The 9,645-nt window shown below is 32.5% G+C and overlaps 2 protein-coding genes across 3 annotated transcripts; one reads left to right on the top strand and one right to left on the bottom strand.

Annotated features, from left to right (window-relative positions):
- Positions 1 to 253: 253 nt before the first annotated feature.
- On the bottom strand, positions 254 to 1,769 carry LOC129938994 (phosphomevalonate kinase). 2 transcript variants are annotated; one of them, XM_056046843.1, is made up of 4 exons: positions 1,614 to 1,764; positions 1,246 to 1,340; positions 982 to 1,178; positions 254 to 887 (listed from the first exon to the last, which is right to left on the bottom strand). In XM_056046843.1, exons 2-4 carry the CDS (start codon positions 1,326 to 1,328, stop codon positions 610 to 612), a joined length of 558 nt encoding a protein of 185 aa, XP_055902818.1. In that variant the 5' UTR covers positions 1,329 to 1,340; positions 1,614 to 1,764; the 3' UTR covers positions 254 to 609. The 2 variants fall into 2 exon arrangements, with proteins under 2 accessions (XP_055902818.1, XP_055902817.1); XM_056046842.1 differs by having other exon boundaries at positions 1,246 to 1,769.
- Positions 1,770 to 3,939: 2,170 nt separating this feature from the next.
- On the top strand, positions 3,940 to 9,428 carry LOC129953991 (protein transport protein Sec61 subunit alpha). Its single transcript, XM_056067567.1, has 4 exons — positions 3,940 to 4,173; positions 4,479 to 4,546; positions 7,672 to 8,763; positions 8,830 to 9,428. The coding sequence occupies exons 1-4, from the start codon at positions 4,167 to 4,169 to the stop codon at positions 9,091 to 9,093; spliced, it is 1,431 nt and encodes a 476-aa protein (XP_055923542.1). The 5' UTR covers positions 3,940 to 4,166; the 3' UTR covers positions 9,094 to 9,428.
- Positions 9,429 to 9,645: the final 217 nt, after the last annotated feature.

The following is a 9,645-nucleotide window of genomic DNA, read 5'->3' as shown; positions in this document are numbered from 1 at the left end:
AATCACTCGCGCTCATACTCAAATAATAAATTTCTGAAAAAAAATGAAATGGAATCTGCATTGGAACTGAAACATCATGAAGATGACAGCGACAAATGACAGGTGCACCTGCGCGGGAATTTGTTGTACTAGATTCAAAGACTATTTTTGACGTTTTCGCCTTTTTCGCCACAACGGCGAATTCCCAAAAACATATACACAACATACCTACAATTCCTATAAATGAAAATTCAATTCAAATGAAAACAAGAACTTGGTTTGCTTTTCCTATTTATTAATTCCAAATGATTTTATTCAATGTCGTGTGAATAAAAAAGCTGTAGTGTACAGAATCTTTTTAATATTAATTCCTTCCTCCTCCCACTAAAATTCAACACAATTAAAATAAAAACAATCTTTTTCTTGGTTCATGGTTCACCCTATCAAAATGTTGAGGTATCGTTTTCGCTTTTATTGTAATTTGTCTCAATCTTATTTCTGTCTTTTTGTTTGCTATTGTTTCATAATTTTTGTCTTATTTCTATCTAAAATATTTTGCCTGCTCATATAGTCACTTCGTTTTCAGGTAGGTCTATAGGAAGTTAGGTACATACATGTATACACACATCTTTAATCAAATTGGAACTTTGCAAATATCAAGGCCACCAAAAGATCCCCTTTAAGTGATCCATTATTCTCAATTATCAGGTCCCATTGCTCATAATCATCCAGGTCGCATTCGGATTGCACATCATCTACACCCAATTGATAGATCCATCCACGTTCAGCTCGTATTATTTCTGGACAAGTTATACGTATTGTCAATACCTTATCACCGTATGTTTCTCTGAAGTATTTTATGTCATTCTTACGCCTGATATCGCTAACAATAACAATTTCACGGTCAGCTGTTGATATACAAAAAATAAAAATGATAAAGGCCGGCATGTGCGTAGTAATATAATAAATTATTTTTTTTTTAAACAGAATATGTATACCAACCATTTGACATAGCAGCTTTGCAAAAGAAGCCATAATCCTCGGCACGAACTTTGTCGCTCCATTCAATCATTTCTTTTCGGTATTTCTCTTTATACGGTCCATCACTTAGCAATTCTTCGAGATCTAAATTGAGTTTCTTTGCCCATTCGGTTTTGATTGGACACGAGATTCTTATGATTTGACTACGTTCACCTAATCTGAATAATATCAAAATCTATCGAGATTTTTTATTTATCTTAGAGAAGATGATTCATTCAACCAAACCTTTTATTCAATTGTTCAGCAAGGTAGTCCTTGCCACACTTTCGTTTTCCACTTAACAAAATTATATACTTGGCATTTGCCATTCCGAAGCAATACTGACGAAGGAAAAAAAAACAAAAATCTTCTGTAGGTATAGATATCCAAGTTTGAACTTTCTCCAGATCTCACGTCACTCGCTCGCTGCTGGTACTGCTGGTATGGCATAAATGCAGTGAGGATGAAGTGAGGTCTGGGGTGGTCGTAGTCGTAGACGTGGTGGTTGACGACGCAGTGAGAAAGAATTCAAATTGTTCGAATGTAGTCAATAGCGTACAAATTTAGGAAAAGATTTGAGGTTATTTTTATTCTGTGATAAAATAGTAAAATACCTATTGAAAGGCTAAATGCCTAACATTTGCATACATAATGATTCTATAACAAAGAATACGTTTTGAAAAATATGTAATTGTTGCTTAAACAAAATCGTTCTTATTTCAATACATCGAGCTGAAAGTTGAAGATGTTAGCTCGGATACTGACTTTGCTTATGGTACTGGAATTGGAATGGAATTTGAGGAGTATTTTGTTGACAAATTGTGGAGTGGGTGGTTGGGTTGGATGAGTGGAGGGAAATATAGAAGGGACATTTATGATTTTTGCAGTACTGCCAGGTCGAAAACTAAAATAATTATTATGTTACCCAGCATTATGTAACCCAGTATTTCTGAAAACATTAATGTATTATGCTCATTTCACATGCACTTCTGCAAAAGAAGGATTTAAAATTCTAGGTATTAAAATTTAATCAATTTTTTCTTGTTCGTTTTATGTAGTGTCGATAAAAAGTCGCTAAATACAACTATTATAAAAGGATATATCATGAACTTTTAGTTTCTAACCTGACTCACGTTCTAAATTTGTGCAGAGCTACCGGAGGTCGATGGTCATTGGAAAGAATTGGTCTCAAATGTTGTCATTGTTTATAGTTCATCTATTCATATTATTGTGTCTTTAATTCATAATAAAAAACTTACGTTACGAATTTGATCAATAAAACCCAACAGCTCTGTTAAATCAAGGCTGATTTGCAAAAATTGTGTGAAAATAGCAAACCAAGTTACATATTTCTATATTTATCTTTTTTGATCAAAAGTCAACCAAAATCGAAAAAGGGGGTAAAATATTAAAGGCCGATGTTGAAAAAATGGCCGCTGCGACATCACCTTCAAACCTTCATCCGATGGTCCAAATTTTGGACGATGATAAGGCATAATAAAGGTTCTATGCAGTTAATATGCCGAATTATATTATCCCTTAGCTTTTGAATTGTTGCTGGCTTATTGACGTACACCTTTACTCTCAACCCTAAAGAAAGAAGAAAGAAGTGATGGGTGCCAAATCACATGGTCTTGGCGGACAATTGACATCGTCACCGCATGAGATAACATGGCCATTGGTCGCTCAAAAAAGCCATTATTTCATTAGCTGTGTGGCAAGTGGCACCGTCCTTTAAAAACCACATATCGCCCACATCCATATCTTCCAACTCACGTCACTGCTTGATCGGCCTCATTTTGAAAAAAAAAATACTACCCGATGATGCCACTAGCCCCTAAACCTCACCAAACAATGCATTTGTTTTTAGACATTCACTCTTGGATTATCATTAATTTTTTGCCACAATTTTGATTATTGATGACGCTTGAAATAATCACAAGGTTTCAGCCTTTTGAGTTTAAGTTGTAGTCTTTATTCATTATGTTTAGTTGAGTAGGTTCATCCGTGAGTAAAGCATTGCTTGAGTAATTCATAACTGTTAACATTTTCAATTGTCACAACCTGAATAATATCAATTGTTTGTTTTTTTCTAAAATGTTTACTTACTACAAAAAGTTCTAGTTTTTTTTTTAAATCCTAATCTTTTAAAAAAAAAAACAATGTGGAACATTAGTAAGTTATTTTAGAAAACTTGTCAAAAATATGTGAAAAGAGTGCGTTTTTTGGCAAATGTTTAAGTTTCCAGCTTATTTTTGTATGTAAGAATAAGTTAAGAATGTGGCTTTAAACAAATGTGTTAAACAAAATCGTATGCTTGGTTTTAGTTTGGTTCCTAACTCTGAATTTCTGCGAAAATTTACATTTTATTTTAAATACCATGTCTAGTTCATATAAAAATAATCAATGACATTCATAATAGTATTCATTTTTATAAACAAAAAATTCAAATTCATTTTAAAATTTCATAATATGAACTTAAGAATGAACCACAATTGAACAAGTGTCACAAATCAGCTTGTTATAAAATTCCCATATAATGGGATAACAATTTATCGGCATGGTAATGCTAAAAAACTAAACGAACCAAATAATGTCACGTTTCCAAAAAACCGAATACGTGTAACTTGTTGTCAGTCGAATTTGTCCAAGTATTGCTGAACTCAACGAAACCAACACCAACACAATCAAACACACCGACTCTCTTTACACGTGCTTGCTTGTGTTGGTTTGACAGTTGGCAACAAATATATCGAAAGTATCCATCAAATCAAGGGAATTTATTAAAATAACCCAATTTTATTTATGGGAAATTAATAAAACATAACGAATTCGAAAGAGATAGACACATCAAACATCATCGATGAGTTGGAGATGACGAGTAGGTTAGAAAGAAAAGAAGAATAGAAAAAAGTGAACGGTGGATTTTAATCAACTGCTTCGCTTCTTCAATCTTCACCAAATCACCACCACCGGGGCGAAACCGAAACCACCAAAACCAAATCTCATCATAAAAGATTTTCTTTTCTTTCGTGCAGTGAATGTGATCGCGAGTGTGTAGTGTAAAAATAGTTGTGTCGTCCGAAAGTAAACTCAGCGTGTTCGGAGAAAAACTTAAAAATCTAAAATTTTTTAAGTTAAATTACCCAAAATAATACAAAAACAAAATGGGAAGTAAGTAAACCGATTTTCAACAATTATTTTTTGTTTGTAATTTTCATTGAAAATGGAAAAATCGAAGTACCTATATGGACTTCTATAGTACTCCTATCCTATCTACACTTCTACCTGCCCTCCTGATAAACACAACTTGCTTACGTATACAATTTCTTTTGGTTGGATGGATTTGGGACCGTAAAACCTTATTGGGAATAAATAAACATATTTAAACTGTTTTAAGTGTTTATACGAGACTATCCTTTAACCAAAAGAAACCTTACTTTTATGTTATACTAATTTTTGATTCATCTTGCTTGCAGTTAAATTCCTTGAGGTTATCAAACCATTCTGCAGTATACTGCCGGAAATCGCCAAACCCGAGCGAAAGGTAAGTGGAAAACAATATAAAACATTTAATTTCCAACATCATCATAATCTCAATCTGTCTCGTAAAGGAGTGAGTCTGAGCCCAAGTTGAAAAGGAAATAAATTAAATCTGTTTGCAGAAGAACTCCGTGAAGCGGAGTTGTTGCCGACCATCGAATTCATTGAATGTGTTATCTCAGAGTTTACTTATTTGTTTTAAATTTAAAGACTTTGTTTTCCTAGTGAGCTAATTAATAAGCAATTAACTCGGTATTCATTCATAAAAAGTGGAAATCTTGTTGTTTTTCCCGAGGACCGAGTCTAAAGTAAAAGCTCTATACATTCGCTGGAAAAACTATTTGCTACGTTTCATACATTTACAGTGTTGCCATGTTCAAGTCAAAAAGTGATGACAAGACACACATCTACATCAAATGAAACTTCGTGGAACTTTCTATCTCTGTCTTTCGCGTAGCCATTCATTTGTGAATGGAAAAACAAAAAGACACCGTTGGTGTTAAAGGTACTTTCACCATAAAAAAGATCAGTTTTTCGGCTGCGATTTAAATTGATTTAATGAATTAAAGTCCTTGGAATTTTGATTAAAAATCTATCTATGATGAATGTTAGGGTTTTTTCTTGTATCGATGAAGAAGTAATCAGTTTTTATTGGTTGATCTGAATTGATCAAATGCTTACACATTAACTTTGAGAATGAATAGCTTCATAAGCTTGAGAAGGTATGTTGGAAAAGAGTTTAAAATTCAATGGAATGTATGTAGGTCAAGAGGTAGGCACTTACAATAGACTTTTAAAGACTAGACTAGGTAAGGTATGCAGGTACTTGACCTCGTTAACCAAATTTCAGCAAACTATTAACTGTTTATTAAAATTATTTTAAGTAAGCATAACTTTGCTAAATGTTGAGTATGCTATCTATTAATTTCTTTGAATGTTGAAAGACTCCACGTCACAATTATGATTTAAAGTTTTCATAAACAGCAACTGTGCAAATACATACAGAGCAATATGGTACACCTTTTGTTTTCATAAATTCAAATATGAGATAGGTATAATTAAACAAGAATATATTTTTTATACCGATAACACTTATTTTTCTTTTTCTTAGTCATTTGAAAAGCATCGTTAAGTTTAACAATTATTTTCTCAAAGAATGTTGTAAGATAGGTATATACCTATTTCTTAATCTCTATGCAATTAATGAATTAAATCTAATCTAATCTTATACCAAATAAGAAGCAAGTGCATTCTTTTGGATTATAGTATTAATTTAAATGTATTTAAAATATGTTCGTGTTTTTTATTCATTTTAAAATTTTGTTTAAGTAAAAACAAATACCCGTATTTCACTTCATTTTATCGAAAGTTGTTTTAAAAGGAAAAAATTACTTTTTTGATAAAATAATGTTAGGTATTTAATTTTATTAAAATATTATTAGTATTTTAATAAGATGCATTTTCTGATTTTTGATAGACCAATAAAAGTATGCACCTCTGTTAATGTTGCCTAAACGGATGTATATTGTTTTAAAAATCTTGAGTGATTTCATTTCTTGTTATAACATTTAACAAAGATTTGTATTTGTTCAAATTCATTTGTAATCGATTTTTTTTCAAATTCAAAGTTTTCTAAAAACTTGGTTTTTGAAAAGTAAGATGTTATAAATATCAGGACTTTCAAATTTGAGGTTTTATATTGCTTGGCTCCTTTGTATTTGTAAGCCACTGTTACATTATCAATTAAATTATTTGGAATTATATACTAATTGATTGAGAAATAAAAAAGCAAGTACAAATCTTCCTTCCACGTACTTATGAGAGCAAACAAACATAACATGCGAATTCAAACATTTATGATTAGTTATGCCCACTAAAAACATAATTCTTAGTTCATTATTCAGAATTGCTAATTATTATAGATTATTATTAGATTGTGATACATGGTCCGTGATGTTTTAGTGAATAATTCATAACTGCAACATATTATGTGCATCAATTCGTGCAAATTCCTAGACAGCCGAGTTTTCATATTCCCATTTTTTTTATTGAAAAAAAGCTATTTTCTAAAAAAAAATAATTTATTTCAAAATCAAAACAACGACAAGTTCAAAATAAAAAACAAAGAAAGAAATTTAGATATAAAGTAGATTCCAATATAATTGATATTATTTTTTAAAAATGATCTATAAATCAACATGTTTTTTTTTAGTTTTCTTTCTTTGCACTTTCGCAAATGTTTAAATTTAATCAAAAATTAGTAACCAACTTTATTAAGAATTCTATTTTATTCGGATCCCTTAAAAGTCTTAGTAACAAATGTATGCGTAAATTAAATCAGGGGTGGAATCGGCTAAGGTGATTGTTGACTATCAATTTTTTGATAGTCAAATTGACTATCATTTTCATTCCGTCTGTGTAAGATGATTCAACTCAATTCAATTCGATTGAACAATTTCAGATTCAAATTGTCAAAATTCGTTGTTGCCTTGGTGAAATTTTAAATTGATTCTTATAAAACATCTAAATAAAAGTTTCAAATTGGCTGATTTTGAATAAAATTCTTACTTTTCTTGCTCTTTTTCGAATGTCGTAAGCTTTGTCGGTCACAGGAATGTGTTTTTTAAATGAAACAAAGTGAACTAATAAAATTTTCCAGTCGTTCGTGTAAGCATCTGGTAGCTCTATTTGGAATAAACAAATTTGTTTGAAAACGACTATCACATTTTTTTGTGATAGCTTTTTAGGTATCAATTTGACTATCACCTTATGTAGATCAAATTCGATCATTTTGATTGTCATTTATCAACAATCACCTTAGCCGATTCCACCCCAGTTTTTCCATTTTTAAATATTTGTCAATGGAATATGCAAAAAGTTTCCATTTACTATACAATTCCTTAGAAAGGTGAATTTTCTTTTAAAAAATGTCACGACAGACAGAAATATTTCAACAACAACAGTTTCTACAAAGAATTGACATTTTTGACAATGTTCATCTAAAATTATCCATTTACATGAAATTAGAATTATTATCGATACTTGAATGAGAATGAAACATTTTCTAGAAGTGTCTATAAATCGAAGTCGTATGAAATTATTTTTTACTTATGTTTTTTTTTATTGTAGATCCAATTCAGGGAAAAGGTGCTATGGACCGCTATAACACTCTTCATCTTCCTTGTATGCTGTCAAATTCCTCTGTTCGGTATCATGAGCTCAGACTCGGCGGATCCCTTCTATTGGATTCGTGTTATTCTGGCTTCGAATCGTGGTACCCTTATGGAATTGGGTATTTCACCAATTGTCACATCCGGATTGATAATGCAATTGTTGGCAGGTGCTAAGATCATTGAAGTCGGTGATACACCCAAAGATCGTGCCCTCTTCAATGGAGCGCAAAAACTTTTCGGTATGGTCATCACCATTGGTCAAGCAATTGTCTATGTCATGACCGGAATGTATGGTGATCCATCAGAAATTGGAGCTGGTGTCTGTTTATTGATCATCATTCAATTGTTTGCCGCCGGTTTGATTGTTTTGCTATTGGATGAACTTTTGCAAAAGGGATACGGTTTGGGATCGGGTATTTCATTGTTTATTGCAACAAATATTTGTGAGACAATCGTGTGGAAGGCATTCTCCCCGACAACAGTGACAACTGGACGTGGTACTGAATTCGAAGGAGCTGTAATTGCTCTGTTCCATCTGATGGCCACAAGGAATGACAAAGTTCGTGCTTTGAGGGAAGCTTTCTACCGTCAGAATTTGCCAAATTTGATGAATTTGTTGGCAACCGTTCTTGTTTTCGCCGTGGTCATATACTTCCAAGGATTCCGTGTCGATCTACCCATCAAGTCAGCACGTTACCGTGGTCAATACAGCAGCTATCCAATCAAATTGTTCTACACATCGAACATTCCCATTATCTTGCAATCGGCTCTCGTTTCCAACTTGTACGTGATCTCACAGATGTTGGCCGTTAAATTCCATGGAAATGTCTTTATTAACTTGCTCGGAGTGTGGGCTGATGTTGGAGGTGGCGGCCCAGCTAGGTCGTATCCTATCGGTGGATTGTGCTACTATCTTTCGCCTCCAGAGAGTGTGGGACACATTCTGCAGGACCCCATTCATGCGATATTGTACATCGTATTCATGTTGGGATCATGTGCGTTCTTCTCCAAGACATGGATTGATGTGTCTGGAAGCTCTGCCAAGGATGTAAGAATTTTACACGAAAATCCAATTTACTTTTAGATGTATGACAATTTTTTTTATTGATTTTAGGTTGCTAAACAATTGAAAGAACAGCACATGGTTATGCGCGGTCATCGTGAGAACTCAATGATCCACGAATTGAATCGTTACATTCCCACAGCAGCTGCCTTCGGTGGTTTGTGCATTGGCGCACTATCAGTGTTAGCTGATTTCCTCGGCGCCATCGGCTCAGGAACTGGTATTCTACTGGCCGTAACAATCATCTATCAATACTTTGAAATCTTCGTTAAGGAGCAATCTGAAATGGGTGGCATGGGCACGTTGCTATTCTAAGAATATCAACAACAACAAACAAAAGAGAGAGAGAGACAGTTATGTGCCACTCGCCCCCTTTTAGACCTAATTTTGTAGGTTTCCTAAGTTAATTAAGTAATAATTAATTCTTTTTTTTTTAAATAATTATATTTTTTTTGTATTCTTTGTGAGATTCATTTTGAAATATTTAATGAATGAATGATAATAACTAATGAAAAAAAAAAACAGAATAATGAAAAAACAAAAACAATATTTGATTACAGAGAAATGAAAACACATAAAACAACAAAAGAAACTTAAAATAATAAAGAGAAAATGAAAAATCTTTCTAAACAAAAAAATCGAAAAACGTACCTAATTCTTTTTATTGTTTTATTTAAGAAGAAAAACATCGAATTGAGAATCGATTTAATTTTACGAAAATGGGCAGGTAATGAATCTACCTGATGGACGTCTACGGTGGTAATTCCTAGAAGTAATTAAGAATATTCAAAATTTGACCATAATGGTTGCTTAAGCGAAATTTAATGGGTTTTAGTTCAATAACAATTTTATGTGTTAATTTGATAA

The sequence above is a fragment of the Eupeodes corollae genome, chromosome 1 (genome assembly GCF_945859685.1).
Source record: "Eupeodes corollae chromosome 1, idEupCoro1.1, whole genome shotgun sequence".
Lineage (NCBI taxonomy): Eukaryota > Metazoa > Arthropoda > Insecta > Diptera > Syrphidae > Eupeodes > Eupeodes corollae.
Note: the sequence above shows the minus strand (reverse complement) of the source record. Positions and strands in the feature narration are given on the sequence as shown.

Bases quoted from the DNA above. Each gene is read 5' to 3' on its own strand.
- LOC129953991 (XM_056067567.1), top strand. The intron at 4,547-7,671 runs GTAAGTGGAAAA...TTTTTATTGTAG, and splicing joins TCGCCAAACCCGAGCGAAAG to ATCCAATTCAGGGAAAAGGT. The intron at 8,764-8,829 runs GTAAGAATTTTA...TATTGATTTTAG, and splicing joins CTGGAAGCTCTGCCAAGGAT to GTTGCTAAACAATTGAAAGA.
- LOC129938994 (XM_056046842.1), bottom strand. From the start codon at position 1,328: ATGGCAAATGCCAAGTATATAATTTTGTTAAGTGGAAAACGAAAGTGT. The intron at 1,179-1,245 runs GTTTGGTTGAAT...GATATTATTCAG, and splicing joins GCTGAACAATTGAATAAAAG to ATTAGGTGAACGTAGTCAAA. The intron at 888-981 runs GTTGGTATACAT...GTATATCAACAG, and splicing joins CAAAGCTGCTATGTCAAATG to CTGACCGTGAAATTGTTATT.